The sequence below is a fragment of the Emys orbicularis genome, chromosome 1 (assembly GCF_028017835.1).
Source record: "Emys orbicularis isolate rEmyOrb1 chromosome 1, rEmyOrb1.hap1, whole genome shotgun sequence".
NCBI lineage: Eukaryota > Metazoa > Chordata > Testudines > Emydidae > Emys > Emys orbicularis.
This window is the reverse complement of record NC_088683.1, coordinates 272,164,243-272,188,560: the sequence shown is the minus strand read 5'-3', so window position 1 is coordinate 272,188,560 and position 24,318 is coordinate 272,164,243. Positions and strand designations below refer to the sequence as shown.

The 24,318-nt window shown below is 41.0% G+C and overlaps 2 protein-coding genes across 2 annotated transcripts in view; one reads left to right on the top strand and one right to left on the bottom strand.

Annotated features, from left to right (window-relative positions):
• The window catches only part of TGDS (TDP-glucose 4,6-dehydratase), a 30,935-nt gene extending 17,739 nt beyond the window's left edge, over positions 1 to 13,196 (bottom strand). Inside the window, exons 1-4 of the mRNA XM_065412679.1 lie at positions 13,091 to 13,196; positions 8,628 to 8,694; positions 7,220 to 7,288; positions 2,912 to 3,002 (exon numbers count right to left, since the gene is read on the bottom strand). Of these exons, the coding sequence (XP_065268751.1) occupies positions 2,912 to 3,002; positions 7,220 to 7,288; positions 8,628 to 8,694; positions 13,091 to 13,179 (316 nt within the window). The 5' untranslated portion in view covers positions 13,180 to 13,196. The remainder of the gene's footprint in view (positions 1 to 2,911; positions 3,003 to 7,219; positions 7,289 to 8,627; positions 8,695 to 13,090) is intronic.
• A 551-nt stretch (positions 13,197 to 13,747) lies between these two features.
• The window catches only part of GPR180 (G protein-coupled receptor 180), a 28,194-nt gene continuing 17,623 nt past the window's right edge, over positions 13,748 to 24,318 (top strand). Inside the window, exons 1-3 of the mRNA XM_065423837.1 lie at positions 13,748 to 13,889; positions 16,793 to 16,951; positions 21,758 to 21,958. Of these exons, the coding sequence (XP_065279909.1) occupies positions 13,748 to 13,889; positions 16,793 to 16,951; positions 21,758 to 21,958 (502 nt within the window). The remainder of the gene's footprint in view (positions 13,890 to 16,792; positions 16,952 to 21,757; positions 21,959 to 24,318) is intronic.

The window sequence follows — 24,318 nt, the reverse complement described above, 5'->3', positions numbered from 1 at the left end:
CAAACCCCTCTATGTAACAAAAGGCCTAACTCAAGTGTGGTTTAAGTATAGGTTGCAATACAATATCCAATCATTAATTTGTTATTACTAAAACATTAGTTTTAACAATTCTCATTAGATAAGACACTAAAACTACCTGAAAGGAGTTAAAGCCTTAATGTATGTGAGTTTTACTTCCCAACATTGCAAAGTATGTAACTGTATTTTCTGGAGAGTTCTTCAGGAAAATTTGTTATTAATGCAATGTGTACACACCCCTAAAAAAAACCCAGCATTAAGATAGAAAAATTCAGAATTTAAGGAAGAAACACAACAAAACAAAACAAAAAAGAGTTTGGTTGAATGCTCAACCTTAACTGCATTCTCTTTTCAATTTGCCTTATGTTGTATTCATATTTGGTAGTCTGGTAAATATAAGTTGGAAATCTCTTAAAAGCCCTACGTGTGTGTGTGTGTGTGTGTGTGTGTGTGTGTTTGTTTGTTTGTTTTTTTCCCTCTCTCTCTCTCTATATATACACACATATACATATACATATATACACACACACACACACACCCCGAGACACCCATATGATCTACAGTGTTAAAGACTACTTCAAAACTGACATTAAAACATTAGAATTTTTTATAATTGCAATGCTCCATCATTTCCACTTTGATACAATAATGTAGAATAGATAAATGGTCCCATTTTGGGGTGCAGAGTCCCAGAATGGTGGTTCCCTACAGTAGAGGAGGAAATGAGAAAGGAATATTCTTCAAGTTGCTTCCCCAAGAAAGAAGCTATCAAAAATTGGGATTTCATGTAGGAGTCCTGAACCAACACTTTTCACATCTGACCTGAGAGCAAAGAGGGCATCACCCAGTCCAAAGTCTCACAAATGACTTACACTAAACCTGCTATTTGTAGATAGTGAAATACAATCCAAATGTCTTGGTTTGTGAAAAGGAGTTCAGAATCCAGAAAGCCAGGCTATACTAATACAAGTACTACAGATGTTCAAGGTATTGTGCATGGGTAGTGGGGCAAGGGAGAGGGGGGCATTGAAGTAACTTTTTAAGGCCCAGTCTCATGAACTGACAGTGCAAGAAACAAATCTGAAGGAAATTTCCTGTCTAATGGTCCCATTCTAGTCAGGATGGTCCTGTGATACTCAACCTTAAACCTATCCCTGGACCAGAAATGAATCGTGCCTTGCACCTAATACCAGTATAATTTCTGGGGGGGAGAGGGAGAATGGGGGGGGGGGGAGGAAGGGTAAGAGAAAAAAGAGTAAAGGAATATTTTCTCTAGCTGGTAGCTTTAAAGAAAATAGGAGCTGTCAAACTGCTCACAGTCTGGAATGTTAGTAGTATCATAGAATCATAGAATATCAGGGTTGGAAGGGACCTCAGGAGGTCATCTAGTCCAACCCCCTGCTCAAAGCAGGGCCAATCCCCAACTAAATCATCCCAGCCAGGGCTTTGTCAAGCCTGGCCTTAAAAACCTCTAAGAAAGGAGATTCTGCAGTATGTCTGTTTGCACATCACATTAATTTTAACACTGAAATTTAAAACGTTTTCCTTTGTGATTTTTGGAGCGCAAAGTCATTGATGATGTCCTCAAATGATAAGCTACAGAGTTTGTCACTTTCAATGTACAGAATGCTTGGAGCAGATAGATGTCTGCCTAGAAAATGCTACAAGAAAAGCTCTCTTCGTGTTCGCTTCTCTATCCTCTGTCTCCCCCAGGACCATTAATTAATCTTGAGTAAACACCTCGGACACACAGTGACAACAAGCTACATGCGTGAAAGAGAAAGAATTTATCAGAAAAGAGACTGGTAATCTCTAGACAGGCATTGAGAAAGTGAGAAAAATTAGCCTATATTCAAGCAAATATAATGAATATCATAGGCTATTAAAGCCTATAAATCATATATGCATATAGTTTGAAATAACTTGCTCACCAAGTACTCAGAATATTTTGATATATATGTATATCTTCCTTCACTTCTCTCAAAAATCCTCTATTTATCCTTTTGTCAGCACTCTGATATTTACTGTGAAGGTTCCTGAAACTGACAGAGGGAAGCCAACACAAATTTATCCTCAAGATCCACTCGACCCAAGTCCATAAGATGATCACCTGCAAATTCAATCATGTGAAGCATGAATCATGATAGTGCATAAAGCAGAAAGCGGCGTGCGCACTAACATACTGTTGTGTATGTATGTACAGATCTAAAGAAGAAAGAACACACTAACTCTTAAGAAAACTTAGAAAAACAGGAATGAAGGCACTACATGATTGAGCGTGCTGGACCGTAAACAAAAGATGGCGGCCTTCCAGCTATTACCAGCCAAGGGGGACGCTAAACTAGAAGCAGCTGGCCAATAAAACACTGCCTTAGGAGACTGATAGCAGACTTACTTGTATAAAGACTAATTTTACAAGTGCAATTATTGTTTTTTTTTTTTTCTCAGCCTGGCCTCCCACTTGTCAATAATGAACAATTAGTGAAGGGTAACAGGTAATAGGACAAGAGTATTTGTGTAGCCAGATGTGTATATTTTTGTCATATTTGAACAAAAGTGTCTATATTTAGAGAGAATCTTCTTTTTCCCATATCTCCTTTATCAACCGATTTTGATAAAATTTGAAATGGAGTCAGTTTTTTCTTTTTTAGAGGCCCCTCATATTGCGAGGCCCTAAGCTGTAGTTTAGTTAGCTTATGCCTTAATCCGGCCTTGCGGACAGACCCTGAGTCTTAACAGTGCTACTTGGTGTCGCTATAATAAATAGACAATTATGGTCCTTTAGTTTAATACGAAAGCGACAGGAATGAAAAACAGCAACAACATGAATAGGTTAGTTGTTTCAAACAAAACACCTAGTAGATTTATTACAACAACATGCAACAATGCTCACCTACGTGGGTTTGTGCTGCAAAATGTAGTACTATATCAATTTTCTCAGTTTCAAAAAGTAGTTTTATAAAATGGGGTTCACAGATGTCACCCTAAAGAGAAAAACAATTAGATTAAAAACAAAGATAGCAATCCAAGTCAGTTTTTAATAATGGAGTCTCGATTCTTAACTGTACCAAGATTTATCTAAAGTGTATAAACAGCATGTAGTCTGTTTTGTTCATTTTATCTATGACTTTATGCAGGACTGCATTCCTATTGATTACTTGTATACTATCATGTCAGTCCATATTTATTGAATAGCTTATTTTAAAAAACATAGTACACGAGAATCAAAAAGAGCTAAGCACTTACATACAAGTGGGACTACCTCAATGAGTAAATGTGGGGGAAGTACTCTGTTGATACTTACAATAAACTATTACATAAAATAAATTCCCAAATCATGTCCAAAAGTCATTCAGTTCCCTCAACACATTTTACAGCTAAAGAAATAAAATTCTGTGTAACCCTCATACTTGCAGTCAAACTAGCCATACTCTTAAAATAGCAGAAATGTTACTTTAAACATAAAAGGACCAGTTAATTTAACCTATACTCATTAATTGAATAAAGTTCATATTAAAAAGTCACAATCTCGTGGGGGGTGAGGGGGTTCAAACCAACAACCTCCCTGTCAGAACCTGTTGGTGATGATAAAGGAAGGATATTCTTAAATTCTAGAACTAGCTGCTGTCAATATTAAAATAGTTTTTAAATTACACAGAATAAATATTATGTGAATTAGCAATGGCAAGAGCCACTGTAAGTTTATTAGAGAAAATACAAAAATTACATCTTTGAAATTATCTAATTAGTTTACTTCAGCACTTACACTCTGCAGTTAATATACATTTTCATGAATTGGAATGTGAACTACCACAGAAAGAGCAAGTGAAAAAACTCTGTCCTAAAACAATCTTCATGAAGCCAGAATTTGTAGGCTAAGCCACAGGGTCAAAAGTTCTGTTATTTGAAAGAATAAGAAAGTCAGTTAATAGAAAATTAAGACTGCCCATAGGAAAAAGCAAGTAAAGTCTTCAAAGAGCAAGCAAAAGCACTGCTAAAAACAAAGAAAAGAATCACATATCCAGTTTTTTTAAGTGATTCAAAAACTGCTTTCCTGTAGTTATGCATTAATAGAGAACAAACTACAGCTACCTCTAAAAATGAGGAAATAGAAATGTACTTCATGCTTTCCAAGCGGCGGCCAGCACATCCCTCAGCCCGCGCAGCTTCCCGCAGCCCCCATTGACCTGGAGCGGTGACCCGCGGCCAGTGGGAGCCGCGATCGGCCGAACCTGTGGACGCGACAGGTAAACAAACCGGCCAGGCCTGCCAGGATGCTTACCCTGGCGGGCAGTGTGCCAAAGGTTGCCAATCCCTGCTATACATAAAGCATAAAGATATTATGAATAATTTGTGAATGAACAGCGACACCTAGTGGCTTTAAAAAATGGAAGATGAACTGAAGATCATTCTAGGATCTAGCTCATAGTTTTCGGAAGCAAGGCAACCAACTGGCTGGCAATAGTTCCAATAATATAACTATTTTGTATAACTACACAGGCAAAAGTGTTAGTTTACCTTTGCTCAAAATGCTACACACCAAAAAACACACTAGGGAAACATTAGGTTGACATTTTCCCATTTCCCCACCTCAATGCTAAAACACACTAGTAAATGTTCTTTAAACATCAGCATTACTCAGCCTTTGCTACAGAAACCAGTGTGTTTGCAAAAAGTCAATGAAGGATTTAAAATAATGTGTTTCTTACTGTACCTCTAGAGAAATACACCCTTCAGAGAGTCATCAAAATTCCAGTAATTTTCAGTGGGGAATGCTGAACAATGCTAATACTCTTAAAATTATACACAAATATTAGAACCTGCAGGCTTTTGGTTTTGGCCCTTGCAATGCATAGCACATAGTACTTAGTATAGCTATATACTTCGTAGTATGCTCTCATAATCTTAAAATATATCACCAGCCCAATTATCTGTTACATTAACATTCTGCACTTATATTAGGCTTCCCAGTTTTAGAAGTACTTTACAAACATCAACTAATTAATCCATGCAACACCCTTGTGAGGTGTGTAATGAAGTATTATCCCCATTTTACAAATGAGAAAGCTGAGGCACGTAAGATTTAAATAGAACAATCCCCCTCATCCGTCAGGGAAAAGAAGCTCTTTACCACACCAGTATATTGTTTTTAAAAGAAGAGAGGACACCATCTAATCTAATTTTATCTAGAGAAACAGCAGCATAACCCTAATGGTAGGGCTTGTCTTTATATATAGGAAAGTTAGGTATAAATTGCCTTGTGTCCACACACACTGTTGGTTTTTTTAAACCTTATCTGGCATCTTATCCCACTTTAATTAATCCTCTTTGGAAGATACACAACTATTTTGGAGTGAGTTACACTGGAATATAGTTTATATAGACTCTTCCCTATTTCAGATTAACCGTACCACTTCTGGAAGTCCTTCCACTGCCATCCCACATTGCACTGTTTCACATCTAGGTCAGCCTGTTTACTGCATGCCCTCTACTGCTCCAGGATCACCTTGACTGGATGTCACCATCCTGTTTAAATACTAGCATGTTCCCAGGTATGCCCCTTTGTGATTCCAGCTCATGGCAAGCTCATATACATGAAGTTACATATCTATTACATCAGTAGCCATGCCACATTCACGTCCTCGACTTTGGCTCCCTGACCAGTTGGAACATTTTGCAGAGGCATCCTCTCTTGCTGTTCACAGTGTTAAGGAAGTAGCTCCTTTCTCCTATCCAAGTGCCCAGTAAGCCTTTATAAACCAGGTAAGATGAGTCTCCCAGAATGACAGGGGAAATCACACCAGCATTCATGTTCATAGTGGTCTTGGGAGCAAGTGTCCCATTTTTCCTTGCATAAAACAATGCTGAGTTTCTAAAGTTCCTGGCATCACAGATTCCCACACTATCCCATATTGACCCTGATCACTATGGAAGGGCAACCAACCAGGTCTTGTAGCATCCTGGCGAAATACACTTTTCTCCCAATGAACTCTGAGGTCTGGTTTTGGGGACAAACACTGGGCACCTGGGTCCCATCAATGGCCCCAATAAAATTCAGAAATGCCACTGTGCAAATCCACCATCAATAACCATCTATGCGTTTCCAAGTTCTATGATCAGCCAGCAGCACGCACTCAACAGCAGCGTAGACCTCCTTGACAACAGCCCAACCACCTGATCTACTAACACCAAACTAGTTATAGCAAAAAACACCATACCAAAGAAACTCCCCCATTTAGAAAAGCCCCTAGTCACAGAAGCTCAGGATTCATGTCTGTGTTCTCATCTTGAATTTCTGCTCCAATACTCATAACTAATGCACATACAAGGTCATTCTGCTGTCTACACTCGCACTCATTCCCAGGAATCTGTATCATGCCATCCTATAAGAAGGCATTGTATCAGTCTGACTAGGGCAGTGGTATCAAATTGTGTTGAAACTGGTAACCTTTATAAAGTTGTAAATATCATTTCTTCAGCAATGCCACATGCCTCCTTAGTTGTCACGCCACTCAACTCATAGCATTATACACATGTTTACACTTATGTTACTAAACTGAGTATCTGAACGGTGGGAAAGAGGAAGCCACAGGATTTGCAGGCATTTAAGGCTTCTAAATGGGCAGGTTATGTTTAAACACACATCTGTGAAATCTTCCAAGCACATTTGAGATTTTGAGTCATGGAACAGGTAACATTACCAGCAGATCAACAAGAGCACAGGAATTTACATAACAGAACATACTAGCGGCCCATATAATTCAATATTCCGCTCGGGCAGTGGTCTGTATTTGATACTCCAAAGTACAGTTATTCATAAAGTTAGCCCAGAAGTTAGGAGAGTAAAACAAAGATCACTCCATTATGATGCAGAGGTTTGATTAAATTCTAACCTTTAGTCTCTAATTATGTATTTCAGTTTTTGAGGAGTTACCCCATGCGTTGGTGGCATATACTTTTAGATTATAGACACTGTATCAGAAGTTTGCAGTAATATGCCATGTTGACACCCATACACACATGGTCAGAAGTGGAAGTTATATAGTGTAACCAAAAGCAGAAGCTATAGTTCCATGAGAAGAAAAAGATGGAGATTCCCACATCAGGTGTCAGTTCTGCAGAAGCCCAGATATAAAAGCCTGGCCAACCTCAGATTTTACAAGCTTAACTTGCTAGTTTGCTACTAAAAAATCTGCCATACCTGGATAAACTTGTAGTTTTGCTTCTCAGAAATGGTTTCAAGATTCTTCAAGCTTGCACAATAGTCCAGCTTAAGAAAAAAAACACAGAATATTACTATGACGATGAGTTTTCTTTAACGATTCTATATTAGATCCTGCTTATTTACTAACTGAGCAAGTCTCTAATTAACAAGCTTGAGGAGAAGGTGCTAAAACTATTGTTTAAAATAGATCTGCAGAGAGGTCAACTTCTCTGTTTAAAAGGTGTATTATGTGCCGATTGAAAAATCTAGCAATAATCAATTAAATAAAAGCTTAGAATCCTAGTCCCTCAGAATTGATCCATCTGCCCACACTTACTTTGTTGACCACATAATTCTCTGATATCATTTGGTAGCCAAAACAGATGATTGTGAGATGGGCAAATAAAAATGAGAAACAGTTGAAGTCTTCCAAAACAGAGCCATTTTCATATGAATGTTCTCTAATAAAGAGAGCGGAAGGAATGTATGAAACTTGGGGTAAAATATTAAATTTTGGCAGATGAAACATTTGAAAGTGATCCTCTTTTTAAAATTCCCAGACTCGTTGACATTATAGACCCTGATTCTAAAAATACACATACGATTAAGCATTTGCTTCAGTGATATTACTCACATGAGTAAAGTTAAGCTTCTGTACCAGTATTTTCAGGATTGGGCCAGACTTTGCTATGACACATGCTATTGTGGTTGGTTATATTATGGAAGTGCAGAAGAGTTTGTTGTGAAGATGAAGAGTCTGAAAGTTTTGCTCTGAAGATTACCTTACCTGGAGGTTTTCAGTGATTGTGTTTAATGAGATCTGCAGTTGAGCAATCTTTACTCTAATCCAATGGCTTGCAACTTTCCAGAATACTGTATCCCTTTCAGGAGTCTGATTTACACCTCACTTAAAAACAATTTGCTTACAAAATCAGACATAAAAATAAAAGTGTCACAGCACACTATTACTGAAAAATTGCTTACTTTCTCATTTTTACCATATAATTATAAAATAAATCAATTTCTACCTAATGCCTGATTGAGAACCACGGTCTAACCAAATAAGTTGTCTGGGGTAGAAGTGTCAAACCCACTGTAGAAAGCATGACATGGCTGAGAAGCAGATTTGAAACTCATGGCTACTCCAAATAAAAATACTTCGTTTGATTAGAGTTAAGGTACAGTATGCGAAACAAAGAACATGTTAGCAGAATTGAGGTGGGCGTTGAGAACTGGGCTTTAGATCAGGCCCTAAATTAGCACATAAAACATGCCAACTCTGAATTTTAAGAAATTCAAGGTCTAATGTAAAACTTTCCACATCAAGCAAACTTTCAACATATTGTATATTGACTGCTTCATATTATTTCACATTTCTTTAGAGAGAAAAAACACAAAAACTTACCTTATCTAGATTGATAATCAAATAGTTTGGATAGTTTTCTACAAGAGACACAACCACATGTGATGCACTGCAGGTTTAAAAAAAGAATAATCTGTTTTAAATACGATTATATAGATAACTTTAGGATACCAGCTCTCTAGAGACAATACCCTAATTGACACAAAAATAAACTGATTTTTTTTTAATTTGCTAATGTTGCTTTTTGTTATCCTTTTAATAAGCATGTAATGTTAGTGAATTAAAAGCTAGAGAAATAATTTTATTCTATAATTAAAGTTTTGCTGTTCTAGCAACTCTCCCCCCCCCCCCCAATCAGTAAGAACTCATTTGTTCAAATGTCATAGTTTTCTAATAAACTGTATAACCTAAATATCAGCATATCTTTGGCCTCAATTCTTCATATACTTATACATGGCTTTAAAATTTATAGGTGTGTGGTTCCACTGCACAGAGTTAAGCATATGACTGTTTGCAAGATTAGGATCTGTGTAACCTTAAACATACCAACAGTCTCAATGATCTGTGCTTCAATACTGAGCCGTGGGTTCTGTTCATACATTACATTAGTTTCTACACCTAAGCACATTTCAGAATTTATTTTTGTGAATTTCTCTCTGCACCTTAATTGGCCAATTAAGGTAAAGAGAGAAATGTATAACACATGGCGCCCATGCATCTGGTTAGCAAATCTAGGGGCTTCAGACACTTCTGGGAAGAGGGGGAAATGGAGGTGGGGGCACAAAGAGCCCCAACATGGGGAGAAGGGGGAAATGGGCACTTTGCATACCATTTCTCCCCCCAAGCTCCCTGCGGACCATCCTCACATTCCCTCTATTTCAGGGACTCTTGCCAACTCTGCTCACCCACCCCTCATCAAGGGGCTCTGTATGCCACTCCCATATCCCCCTCCACCATACTATTGTCCTCCATTCTCCCTCCAAGCCAGGGGCCCTGTATGCCCCTCCTTGCCCTCTGTGCTCATACTACAGTACTCCATTCTCCACCCAATCCCCTTTACCAGGCCCCCTATGCCAGGGGGTCCATGTGCCTCCCATTCCTTCCATGCAAGGGTCCCTCATTCTCTTTGCCATGCCCTTCCTTCCCCATGGCTCCCCACCATTCTTATTTCTTTTGTTTCTGTCCTAGAGATAAGTCATTGAGGTTGTCAACACTTTTAAACTATTAGGAGGACGAGCAGAGCTGAGATGAGGCATATTATGCTGGAAGGTGTTCACGGCATTGATTAACCAGTTCTTTGATCTACAGATCATATCTCTGAGGTTCTATTGTAACTAACACTTCAGGAATGGAGGTTGTTCATAACTCAAATGTTCGTAACTCTGAACAAACATCATGGTTGTTATTTCAAAAGTTTACAACTGAACCTTAATGACTTAATACAAATTTGAAACTTTACTATGCAAAAGAAAAATGCTGCTTTTAACCATCTTAATTTAAATGAAACAAGCACTGATACAGTTTCCTTACCTTGTCCAATTTTTTTTAAACTTTCCTTTTTTAAATAATTTATGTTTAACACAGTACTGTACCGCATTTCCTTTTTTTCTGTCTCTGCTGCTGCCTGATTGTATACTTCTGGTTCCAAATGAGGTGTGTGGTTGGCCGGTCAGTTTGTAACTTTGAACTGTAACACTGTACTGAAATTGATAATTTTGCTATTCAGACACAAGGAGCGCTTACGTGTCCTCCATTTCTCCCTTCCAATTTTCTGATTTTCATCAAAAAGCAAAGGATTCTGCCCATTGATACTTAAAAATTCCTTGAAATTTTGGAATTGATTGAATACAGCATTTAAAAGTATCACATATGTGACAGGCTGGAACTTACTACCTCCTAAGAGCCCTGTGTACCAAGGTTCAAGACCCAGGGTCCCTGACACACAGTCCTTACTCATGGGTGCAGGGAAATTATGAGGAATAAACTCCACTTCCTCTCTTTTATGAGGCAAGATTAAAAAGACTGGGACTTTTCAGTTTGGAAGACACAACTAAGGAGGGGATACAATAGAGGTCTATAAAATTATGAATGATGCCAAGAAAGTGAATAAGGAAGCGTTATTTCCTCCCTCACATAAGGAGCACGTTTAAAACAAACAAAATGAACTTCTTCACATAACGCACAGTCAACTTGTGGAACTCAGTGCCAGGGGATGTTGTGATGGCCAAAACTATAACTGCGTTCAAAACAGAATTAGATAAATTCATGGAGGATAGGTCCATCAATGGCTACTAGTCAAGATTGTCAGGGATACAACCCATGCCCGAGATGTCCCTAAGCCTCTGAATGCTAGAAGCTGGGAGTGGATGACAGCGAATGGATCATTTGGTAATTGCCCTGTTCTGTTCATTCCCTCTGAAACACCTAGTATTGGCCACTATCAGAAGACAGTATACTGGGCTAGATGGACCATTGATTTGACCCAGTATGGCCATTCCTATACACAAAGAAACAGAGAAATGTCATGGAATGTACCTTGCTTCATTTGGCCAATCAGCTTAGCTTAACAGATGCAAAACACTGTAAGTCTCTAAGGTGCCACAAGTACTCCTGTTCCTTTTTGCGGATACAGACTAACACGGCTGCTACTCTGAAAACTGTAAGTATGCACATTCTCAAATTAATAAAAACCTGTTCTTACATCGATTTAGCTGAAGTCAGTCAGGAAGAGGTTTAAGCTCAATCAGTATAAACTAGCCTTTTGCCCTGCTTTAACCAATCAATTTTCAAACCAATTTAAGTTTTCCTGGTACAAATTCTATATTTAAGACAAGGGTTTTTTTTGTTTTTAAAAAAAAAGGAATAAAGAAAAAATTCCTAGAGATTTACCTTGTCTATACTAGGCTTTGCCAGTACAGCTCTAACGGCAAACCCTTCTAGTGGACACAGCACCTTCCCCAACAACATTTTTGCTAGTATAACTGCATTTACATTAGGGCTTTTGGCAGCATTGTTATGTAGTTTTGAGGTGTGATACCCCTCCCCCCAGTTGAGACTGACATAGCTATGCCAGCAAAACTTTTAAGTGTAGACCACATATCAGTCTTCCACAGACAGCTAATTTGATGTATCATCCTCTCCGATCTCCATTATGTGCTAACTTGCATGTGAATGAGAAATATTTAATTTATAAGGTAATTAGTATAAACTGTTGTCCCTTCAACTTGGTAAAGAAAGCAGAATGCAGCTTTTGCCATAAAGGGCCACAAAACTGAATAGATAACTACTTTTGTCTGAAATTGTTTGTTTACTGCTGATAACTAAAGACCTCCGTGACATTTTCCACTTGGGACCCGGGGGCAGCAACCCCGAAACTCCAAGCCGCAGCAAGGGCCAATCCCAGAGCTATGAGCCACCATGGGCAGCAGGTGCTGGACAACCCTCCCCACCCCCCAAACAGGGCTTAGGCAAACCTCATCAGCCCCACTGTGTACATCCACCCTGATTGAATTGGCCCTGTCAACACTGGTTCTCCACTTGTGAAGTAACTCCCTGCTCTCCATGTGTCAGTATATAATGCCTGCATCTGTAACTTTCACTCTATGCATCTGAAGAAGTGTGGTTTTTACCCACGAAAGCTTATGCCCAAATAAATCTGTTAGTCTTTAAGGTGCCACCAGACTCCTTGTTGTTTTTGTAGATACAGACTAACAGGGCTACCCCCTGATACTTGACACTGTGTCATAGTTATTTTTAGTAAAAGTCAGGGATAGGTCACAGGCTTCTGTGAATTTTTGTTTGTTTATTACCCGTGACCTGTCCCTGATTTTTACTAAACAGTGACAAAAACTTAACCTTACTGATAACATCCAGGAGCACTATAATAAAAAGAAGGCGGAAGTTTCCCACCTACCATTTAGTTACTGCATTTGACATGCTATTTTTCTATATCCCCTGTATTGCCACTGCAGCCCGTTTCTGCGCAGCTATCCGCCAGGGCAGAGCTGCCAGTTTCCAGGGTCAGGGTCATCGCCAGCTCTCCCTGTTTGCGCAAGTCTTTCACACAGCAACCAGCAAAAGAAAGACAACTCTGGGCATGGGGACGTGCGGGACTGCGGAAGCTGGCGCAGTCTCTGAAGCGGCTTTTAGCGCTGAGCTGGTGCGAACTGCTCAAGCGTGCGGTTACCTGCCCCGGGCCTGTCAACACGGGACTCCGAGCTCAGGGCAGGAGCGGGCAGGGGAGGAACCCCCCCGCCCCCGGCTGTCCCGGAGGGGCAGAGGCTGCGCTCGCACCCCGCCAAGCGGGGCTCCGGACGGCCGCACAGACAGCGAGGGGGTCCCCAGCCGCTGCAAGGGGATGCGGGTCGGCAGCCCAGCCCCGGGAGGCGGATGGCAGCGGCGGGACAGCGGGAGAGACTCACCCCGCCCCACTCCCAAACGCCGCTACTGCCGCCGCGGGGAGACGGCTCGCGGCTCAGACCCCGCCCCCCGCGCCCGTTACTCACATGAACCCGGCGCCGCCCGTCACGAGGAGCCGCTTGGCAAAGCCCGAAGACCCCACGACAGCCCCAGGACCCCCAGCATCCGACATCATCCGCGCTTTACGGCACTACCGCTGCTCGCCCCCCGCCGTCACTTCCCGGCGTTGTGTCTCACCACCCCCTGTTTTCCGCCACTGCGCATGGGCGAAGCGGTCCCTTTTTCCCCGCGCGTGCACAGTGATACCCTATCCTACTGCCCTCTTCCGCGTTCACGTCGGGAGCGCGGGGGTGGAGGGGTGCGCTAGCGGCGGCGCGGGTCCATGGATTGGGCAGGGGCAGCCCCCCCAGCAGAGAGCGGACGGACGCTGGGGGGGTCCCCCGAAACATGCCCACCCTCTCACCCGCCCCCTCCATGGCAGCCGTAAAATACGGTTTCACGACACTTGGCCGCCGTATGTCCAAGCTAAGCAACGGACACGTAGCGGCCTGGCGACGGGCCGAGTCTCGGGCTCTCGCTGCAGGAGGGAGGGGGGAATAACAATGGAGGAGGCGAGGCAGGCGCTGGCTCCGCCCCGTGGCTCGTACTCTGTTCCTATTGGTTCTCCCTGCGCCGGCTCCAGCTGTGCACGGGGGACTGTCACGTGATACAGAGGTGGCGGGGGACCCGTGCCGCTGCCGGGGATGGGGAGGCTGCTGTGGCTGCTCTGCGTGGCCGTGGGCAGCAGCTGCTGGTGGCTGCGGGGCGCCCAGGGGAAGACGCTGCGGGGCCGCTTCTCCAGCGCGGGGGGCGGGGCGCAGCCGGCGGCGCGGTTCCAGTTCCACGGTAGGTGCCCGCTGCCGCTCCGGGCGCGGGTAGGAGCCGGCGGCTCCGCAACCCGCGTCTGGGGGCCGCGGGACCCGTTTGTAGCGTGAGGCCCCGCCCCTGTCACCACAGCTGGGCTGGGTGGCGAGCCCTGCCTGGCGCCCCCGAGCCCAGGGCTGCCCGCGGGTGGAGCCGGGCGCACACGCGTGCCAGGAGCCGGAGGGGGCCTGCAACAGGTTTGGAAGGGCGACTAGGGAATGTCCGCGCTACAGTGGCTGCAGCCCGAGCGTGGGCGCTCCCCACAGCCGGGAAAGGGGGGTTTCATCGCTGTAGTTAACCCTTGCCCCCCTTTGAGAGGCAGCAGCTGGATCAAAGGAAATATTCTTCCATTGACCAGACTGTGTTGACAGTGTGGGTTAAGTCGAGGTAACTATGTTGCACAGGGCATGACATTTTTAATAGCTCTGAGCATTGTAGCTAGATCAACCTAAGTTTTAGGTATAGACCAGGCCTTGGAGGTAAACCATTCAGGGTATGTCTACACTGTAATTTAAAAACCTACTGACTCGGGCTAAGGAACTGTTTAATTGCAGTATAGATGTTTGGGCTTGGGCTGCAGCAGGAACTCTGGGATCCTCCCACCTTGCAGGTCCTAGAGCCTGAGCCCAAATGTCTACACCACAATTAAACAGCCCCTTAGCCAGAGTCCTGTAAGCCTGAGTGAGATGGCAAGGGTTTTTGATGTCAGTGTACCCATACCTGAAGAGGCCTTTCAGTAATCTAGTTTGCCTCTGCCGGTGCCCAAATATCCTAATAGATTATATAGTGATGAAAGCACATTAAGAACTAGATACTGTTATCAGTCTGTCTCAGTGACTTTGCACAGGAGATCACTATCACTATCCATTTTACAGATGGGGAAAGTGGGACGCATGGAGGGGTAGCGACTTGTCCAAAGCCACATAGCAAGCCAGTGGCAGAGCCAAGAGCTTTATGAGCTTTGGCTACAAAAGAGTTGCCATGTAATAATACTTTTTTTTTTAATTATCTTGAAGGTATTTTGCATTATGTTTGCTTAATTTTAATAATAACTCAGATTATATGTTAAATCACTAAATAGTAACTAGAATGATACTTAATACTCTACGTTCCTCAATCAGAAAGTTTCAAGGAGCCTTGTAGCTTTCTCTACTTACTATATGTACGTGCCTGTAACATGTCAGGATGTTTCCCAGAAAATGCCTCTTCTGCAAACACCTCTGTACAGGTTATCAGTTATTAATAATAATGTTATAAAACAATTTTTATGTCTTTTATTGGGACACGTTTATGAAAGGTCTAATTATGCAGATGAAGAATTATTAGCCTGTACAATAGACATGCATAGTGCTTTACAGATATCTAAGACACTATCCCTGTCACCAAGTTCTTACCATGTGAGACCGCTATCCTGCAACTGACTCTGTGTGGTGAACCCCTGATCCTGTGCAGAGCCCCATTGAAGTCAATGGGAGTCCACTTGCTCAGAGTCAGTTGCCGGATTAGTGCCTGAATTAGATACGAGTGTAAGAGATAATACACAAGAGGTGGGAGTCTTTAGAGTTTAAAAGCAAAACAATGCCAACATAAGTTTGAAGACATTTATATCTTTGCCATTTGTATTGTTTTGACTTACTCTGACTAGAATTCTCGATTCTAAGAATTTATTCTTTTAAGAATGGGGGTATGTATTATATTTAATGTAAAGACCACATGATGGTGTGGAATAAATGGATTTACTGGCATGAGTTGGGGATATCTGATTTATTCACAAGTGATGAAATATTGAGTGATGCAAGTTATCCTCAAACAAATAAAACTTTTTCACTAGGCCATATATTTGCCATGTATATCTACACACACCCCATGTTACTGACTAACTTCTAGAAGTTCTTTTTAAAAAATTGGTGCTGTTTTGTCCAGTCACCCGCCTAGTGAAAAAGTTTTTCCTAATATCCAGCCTAAACCTCCCCCACTGCAACTTGAGACCATTACTCCTTGTTCTGTAGGGGGCTGAAATTTGAAGGAGCTTGACAAATGGAAAATTACCAACAGCAGAACAAAGCAGCGAGATGTTGTGGTAGGGCACAGAAACTTGAGGGATTCTCAGAGACACTCAGGAACTTTGAGTAGGAGAGAAAGGAAGAGATGTGTATATTTTCATAGCAGGAGGTGGTTGAGTTAGCTGCAGGTCTAACCAAGGTCAAAGCAAGATGACCAAGAGGGAGGCTTCGTAATTGAGAAGGCAAGGCGGCAAGCTATATCTTGCAGCAGAGGAACCCTGGACAGCACCAGAGGACTCTGATCCCAGCCCAAAGAATGATCTGAGGTGATCAGAAAACCAAGGCAGGGAAATGCATGCAGGGTTTATTATTTTTATATAGATGTGCATATTTCTTGTGCGATTGAATAAAGAGCAATGGTGGTTTAGACTCTTGTGCAAAGTCAGTCTGTGTGTTATGTGGTATACCCATCGCATGCACTTGAAGAATTAACTTGTGGACCCCAGAAGTTTTGGAGTTCTGGGAGAGAAGCTACAAGGGAGACTGAGGGGTCAGTACTGGTCCTAGGGGCTGGGTAGTTGGACTGTGAGGTCTCCGCTCTCTGGAGAGGGTGTGATATAGGAACTGCCCCTCAAGAGTATGACTAGGGATTCCAGACCAGGGGCGGTGACTGGACCATGCTTATGCTCTGGTGACCTAAAGCACACATGGCCCAATGAAGTGAGCCCCCTTACAGTAGTCTGGAGAGTGACCAAGAGTGGTCCATCTGGATCTGTGACATGCATTAAAAAGGTACTGCTATAGCTGTCTAGGTACTCTTCCAGTTTTATCTGTGTGATCCGCATAAGACATGTAGTTGATTTTATTTTTTTAAATATCAAGGTGACCATGCTGTTCTGTATATCAGAATCAACAGTGTAGCAGCAGCTGTTGAAAAAGAGGCCAGACTTCACCTTTTTCAAGCACAGGAATGGCTAAAGCTGCAGGACAGCACCCAAGATCACAGCTGTGGAGAGAAACTGTCCAAAGCTCAGCTGACAAGTGAGTTTATTTTTTTATTTTTTTTTTACCTTGAAGTCAGCGTTCTTTTAAGTATATGTGTTTCGGATAAATTCATGGTCTCATTGAAATCAGTAAGATTTTTGTTATCAATTTAAGTGAAACCAGAACGGTCCCTTCAGTATTTTTTTGTTTAATTACAAAGAGATGTAGTTGGTTTGCTTGTGTCTTCTTTGGAGGATTTTTTATTTTACAAATGATGTCTCGTTAAACAGCTGGGATACTAATATTCCTTGACAAACCAAGTAGTGAAACATTTTAAGGTAGGTAATTTTATATCAAGTCTCATTATAACCCAATGCTTTCATTTGCTTAGAATTTTGAAAAATACTAGTATTTGGCTGAAATTTTCCATATGTGGGCTCAGCCTGGAGATTATTCCCATTTCACGATAGTGTAAGATTGTTATTGAGTGTGCAGAAAATCTTAACAGAAGACCTTAACAAAGTGCAGTCTCCAAGCCAGTTTGCAGAATAAAATGTTTGGGGGCCTGGGGGTGAGGGCAGGAATTAGTTCTTCAGCTGCACAGTTGGGTGTGTGGGGGGGTGTTATTCTCTTTGTTGGAACAGGAGAAAACAGGTTTTATAAACAAATAATTGCAATAGACTTCACTAATTATAAATACATCTAAGAAATGTTAAGAGGTTTCAGTCATAGTAAGAAGTGCTTGTTTGTAAGGTGAGTATAATGTGTTGTTAGAGAGTAAGGCATCCATAAGGGTAAGATTTTATCTGAGCTTCCCCCCTCTATGTTTTCTTTCACACCTCCTCATACAATAATTTTACCATTTCTCATGTCCTTTTGTAAGTTACATCTCTCTAAAATTAATTCAAGACTGAATTGTGCTGTCTCATTCCACAAAGTTTGTTTAATATTAATTTACTTTTACCATTTAATTCTGAAGTTAACTATTCATCATTGAATCTCTAATTCAAGTGTTGTTAATATTTAAGTTGATAATTATACCAGCATAGAATATGCATGCTGTGTTGTGTTTTGTTTCTAGAAGAATAATTCAATTTTGTTAAGAGGTTCTTTTCCCCTATCCCTGTAGAAAACGGCATTGTTCAAAGACAGGAAAACAAAATTAAAAGGCCAGTGTCACTTTTATGGAAGCATGAATCTGTCAGCCTTTGATGTACAAAACATTGAAGACCCTCATAAAATTCAGTTTCAAAGAAGTGTTAATCAAGATAATGCTTAATTTGTGTACTGATCTAAGTAAAAAAAGTGTAAATGGTAGAACGGCCAAACAATAGAGCGTTCAATAGCTCTGATTAATTATTTAATTGAAAGATACAGATACTAAAAGCATTATTTTGTACCATTTATTGAGTATAACATTAGACATTCTAATTGAAGCAAGCATAAAGTTTCCTTTTCAAATTAAGCAGATATTAGAGACTTCATTCATCAGTATCTTACATGAATGCAGCTCTATTTTCATATGTTTTCCTTAGGCAACCAAGAGACCACAATCTATAGGGTAAATAAGTGACCTCTTAGCATGTTGTCAGAATAGAACCTTAACACAATCTGACTGTGGTGCTGCTTCTAAGGCTACCACGTTCTGAAAACAGTTGCCTTTGTATCAGCTGTTACCATTACCTATGCTTGGTTGATGGGACATGGATAACACTAGAATAATACATGCTTAAAAGAGCTACACGACACAAATTGCATTTATTACATGTGGTGGTGTTAGTTCAGTATATGGTCCCCCGTGGTACTCAATGCTGGTTGCTTCAATGGAACCTGGAATGTGTTTCTTCCTGAATCCAACTGTTGATCAATTTAAGCCTTGAAGGAGAAGGGAAAATAGGCCTTTAAACTATATCCCGGGTACAGTAATTTAATTACAGCTATTCATAGTGGATTTCATAAAGGGAATTAGACTCTCTAAGTTGTTTGTCTCAAATATCCTGGGGCAGTGTGTACTACAGGGGATTTTTATGTAATTTAAGATTTATTTATTTTTAATTCGCAAGTTTGCGTGTCTTCCAACTTAGACTGCTCTTTGTATTTTGTGAAAGGGTAGAAAGGTACTCGCGTGTCCTCTATACTCTTAATTAGTTTATAAATTTGTCACTTCTTTCATTTCTCCTTTTCCATCTAGTCATTGTCTTTTTAATCCATAATAGGGATTTTACCCCACATTGCTAGTTGTTTAGTCATCTTTTCATTGCTAGTTTGTCTCCAAAATAGCTTCAGAGAACAAATACTAATTGCTTTGTAGCACTGAACGCTTGAAAAGAGATCCCACAAAAATAATTCAAGTGTAGAACAAGAACCTTCTATTTCAACAATAATCTGTATTTCTACCAGAGACCAGTAAAACTCGCAACACAAGTGATTTTTTGTCTCCCCCTTTGTACCCAGTCACACCATTCTTGTCAAGGAAAAGAAATAGATGGAATAAAAACAATTGCATGTACAACACAAAGAGGCTGTTTAGGAGCAGTTAATGAAAATATTGCTTCAATGTGGCTATGATTATTAACTGAAATGTTAGCTACATAAGGTAAGTCCCTTTTAGGGGACAGAGTCAGCATAGGCACATGATTTTTCATTCATGACTTACACAGGTAACTCAGTAATGCTCTAGTTGCCCCTATTTCCATTTTTCTCTGTTCCCTTTTAGTCTTGCTTCCCCACCCCAAACTCCAGCCCATCTACAAGTTGCATTCAACAGAATCTGCAGGAAACCCACAAAGATGAATACCAGGTATATATAACTTTTTCACAAGAGGCATATTGTATAGTTCTTCTAAATAACTTAAGAATACCAGAAAACTGCCAAGAAGTTGCTCAGTGGTATATCAACAGCTTTCTATTACAGTACAGTAATCTAAAGACTTGTGACTCAGAAAGTTCTCGTGATCATTGACACTGCTGCCACTGTTCTTTTCAGATGTAATGGTTCAGGGCCAAACTGTGCTTCCTAATCTCTTATGTATCTTTTTTTTAAGTGTAGTGCAATTTGAAAGCAGCTACATTTTTAGAGAAAATGGTCTCATTCCTCAGACCCAGTTCCACCTGCTGAGTGAAACCGACTCCTTCCTTAGCATAGGAGAAAGGGAAGGAGGTGCCAAAGTAGACAGTACTGCACTAGATCTTCAGAATTTACAGCCACTGGCTGTGGATAGAGTGCTGTCAAGGGCTTTTTTCATCCCCCAGCCAGCCCAAGATTAGAGAGGCTAAAAGATGGCTGAGAGTGTGTGCTCCAAACACTTCCTAAATTGCATCAAGTTTAAACTCAGCAAAAATGAAGATTTAGCCCAGAGTCTTTCTTCATGCAGTTTTATAGTATGCTTCAAAGTAGAGACTGTTCATTTTTGGAGTTCAGTTATAGTGTATAGAAATATGATTGATGCTCTAGAATTAAATAGGTACATGACGCGGGAACTTCTTAGTGCCAAATGGCGAAGGGCACAAAAGTGTTTAGGGTTGTACAGGGATCCACTGCATGATAGTTCCCAGAGAGTTGGCATGTAAGGTATATACCGAGAGCCAGTTGCCCACTGGTTGTCATCGTAATTGCAAAATGTATGTACAGATAAATTTCAGTATAGATACATAGCTCTTTAAATATTATGTCCTTAAGGTCTTGGAGTTAAGGCAGGTCACCAGAAGATGACATCTCTTGGAAATGTTCTCTTCCGACAGGAGATAACAAATGCTTCTCTCCCTGTCTGGCCGTTTGTATATTTGCATACTAAACCAGGTGCAAATTAAGAGATTGTGAAATCTGAGAGAGGGAGGGGGGGGAGAGAGAGAGAAAATAAAAAGAAATTATAGAGGAAGAAACAAACAGCAAGGGAGTGTCCTGTTCATGAGTAAAGACAAAGGATTGGTCTGATATATCTGGAAATGCAAAGAGACTCACTGAATTCTTCAGGTAGGAGGCAAACTGACTGTGTCCATGTCATGAAATAAGGGTAACAGCCAGTCTGGCTGTAAAGCACTGCAAGGTTTTTTGTTGAGCAATACAATGCAAGATGTGAGAGTATCTTGTTAATTAAATCTAGGCTCTAGAATGCATGTTTGATTTTATTTTATATATAACCATTTGTCTCCAATAATAATTATTGTTATTACTTGAATTTCCAGGGTTTGTTAAATAAAAGTTTATACTTAATTTCATATAAACATAACTTAGTGCTGTGCGTTAAGCAAAGCAGTGATCTGAGGTGGAACTGGCAAGCTGGGATGTATTGTTTCTTTGGAAACAGTAAATCTCTGAACACTGTGAGCATCCAGTGGACTAGAGGCTGGACACTCCATGGAGATGCTTAGAGCAGTGGTTCTCAAACTTTTGTATTGGTGACCCCTTTCACATAGCAAGCCTCTGTGTGTGACCTCCCCCCCCCCTTATAAATTAAAAATACTTTTTTATATATTTAACACTATTATAAATGCTGGAGGAAAAGCGGGGTTTGGGGTGGAGGCTGACAGCTCGGGACCTCCATGTAATAACCTCGTGACCCCCTGAGGGGTCCTGATCCCCAGTTTGAGAACCCCTTGCTTAGACAGTTCAAGGGTTGGGATGTGCAAATTGCTAACCACATCAGGGCCTGCAAAACCTTAAGGGGAGTGCCTGTGTTGCCCACTGTCGGTGGAGTTGGGGAGCTGACCCTTGGTAGACTCAGCGAAAGCTTCCTCATGCTAAGGGCAGGTAGTAGCGAGGTGCCTCTCAACCCTGGGTTCCCCAGGGAAGCATCACAGTGTATTATATCTCAGAAGAGTAGTACATTAAATGCTTACTTCATTCTTTGTTTCTTTTTAAAGTGCCTATGAATCTCACAGAGCAAAATCTGACAGTGACCCAGATTCCATATCCAGAAACGTGGTATGTGTTTTATGTAGACAAGTTTACCTGCGAGGAGAATTATGAAAATTCTGAATCCGAGGATATTCAATTTGAAATGGTGTTACTAAACCCAGATGCAGAAGGGAATCCATTAGATCACTTTAGCGCAGGGGAATCGGGTAAGACTTTTTTCTTGAAATTAGATCAATAAGATAAGGATCTGATCATCAAATAAATCGGTGCTCTCTGTGTTTAAAAAAAGTGTGTATTTGGAGAAATGGATGGCTAAGCCTTTCACTTTTAGGACAATACTTCCTCAGAGAGTAGGTAATCCTGATGAATTTTTCTAACACGAACCTTTCTAGGTCTTTAACCTAATTATCCAACTCTGGTCTAATCAGAGAAATAGATTAAAAGGGTAACATCAAACAGTCAGCTTGTCCATTGTTTATCTTGATACAACTGGGATCTGCTACAGCATATTGAAGTTTTATGTTGCTGTGTTACAAAGTAGTTGTATTGTAATCCAATGTGGGTCTTTTAGAAGTGGTAAAAAAAAAAAATGATTTATTTAATGTTTATCTTCAAAGTGCTTTACATACATGAATTCTCAGCTCCCCAAAATGGGATTGGCCTTGGTCAGTTATATACCTTTTAAGAGAGTACTTCATTTGTTACATTCTCATTTGTTGCATATTTAACAGTCCTGATAATCTAATTCACCATATACTTTATTCATTTGACAAGGTTAGTTCTTTAGGTGCATTTATGGGTTTTATCTCTTAGTGTCAAGGATAGAACTGTCCTAGAATTAAGAGGTTCACAATAAAGATTAAAGCTTTTTGAAAATTTTGGGGAGCTTTATTGCTTGTTTAGTTTTGAACTTTTCACCAACAATGTAGACTGCAGGAACAAGTGAAACATCAGGCTAGCACTAAAATCAGTAATATGTTGCATTACGTTCTATAATGGGTACCTTTGGGCTTGGACTCAGAATCATTCTATATAGATTTCTTTCATTGTACCCTATTAATAATTTCATAATACTAATATGGTATGGATTTTAGTGTATTAAATTTGTTGTATTGTTTCAGTCGATTGTTTGGCTGCCTTGTGACAAATCATCATGGTTGGCCTATTGTGAACTTAAACTTGATCTCATTTCTCCCCATACACACACTCATCACACAGGCTCAAAACCTCATTGTCATCTTTGACTCCTCTTTTCCCCCTGATTATTCTTCCCCATATCTAGGCTGTCACCAAATCATGTCAGTTCTTCCTGTACATCACTTCATTTCAAAAATCTATACTTTCTCTCTCTATCTCTAGAATGCACTTGTCCAAACTTTGGTCCTCTTCTCCTCCCTGTTTCTTGTTTTAGTCACCTTCAATCTGTCCAAAGCGCTGTTGCTAAAATCTGTACTTCACGGATCTCTCTGTGGCATTCGGCTCTTCATATCCATTTATAGGCTTATTCTTGCCTTTCACATTAAGGCTTGTAGTGTTGAAGGAGCCTAAGTGGGATTTGAGCATGGAATTCCCTTGGGCTTCTTCTGCATCTGCACACTTATATCCCCTAAAGTGTTCCCATTACCATTCTCACTCTGTGTGTGCTTGTAAAGCCTCATTCCTGCCTCCTGGTTTTGTATCCTTCATCCACTTTGTCTTCATGCCTTATTCCATGCCTTCCATCCTTTATGCTTGGAATTTGTTCCTTCCTCCTTGTGCATCGTACACCTGGTCTACATGCAGTTTTTGTATTGATATAACATCTGGGTAAAAAAAATCACACCCTTAATCAAAAGAGTCATATCAATACAACCCTCCCCCGCCCCCGAGTGAATGCAGTTATATTGGTACAAAGAAGCTATATTGGCTAAGGCACCATTAGTGTCTTAAGAGTCCATACTGTGGGGGTTGTACCACTGAACTAGACCAATATAATTACAGCAGTGCAACTTACATTTAGACAAGCCCATGCACTAAATCCCTTCTTAAAAACATTGTGACTGCTTCCAAGAATTAGACATGAGTGTGTATAGAAACTATACATATGCAAAATACCTGCACTACAGGCTGAAACTTCAGCCCTCATTGTGTATGTTTGAATTGGATTGTGTGAGTAATTTAGACTGTAACTCACTGGAGGAGGAACAGTGTCTTCATCTGTTTGTTCAGCAGTCAACTTGCTGTTGCTACCCAGTAAGAAATCAGCCCTAGGAGAACTATTTGATCAAATCTGACCCCTTTGCCAATAAAGTAGCCTAGGTGTAGACTAATTCTCTTAGTCATTTATTTAGTCCTAGTCTTCTCCTTCTCTTCTTCAGCTGTCCCTCGATGCAAGGATGATGTCTGCCAAGGGGGTTCATTGGTGGGTTTTTAGGTGGCTGAGGAGCCCAATTCGGGGCCTGCAGATTTTCCCAGAGCAGTGACCGGTGTGATGTTGGAGGAGACACTTGTTGGCTGGACTGTTGTGTCCTTTCTTTCCTCCTTTGTCTCATGAGCAGGTCTGCTCTCAAAGTGAGCTGTGGGTCGG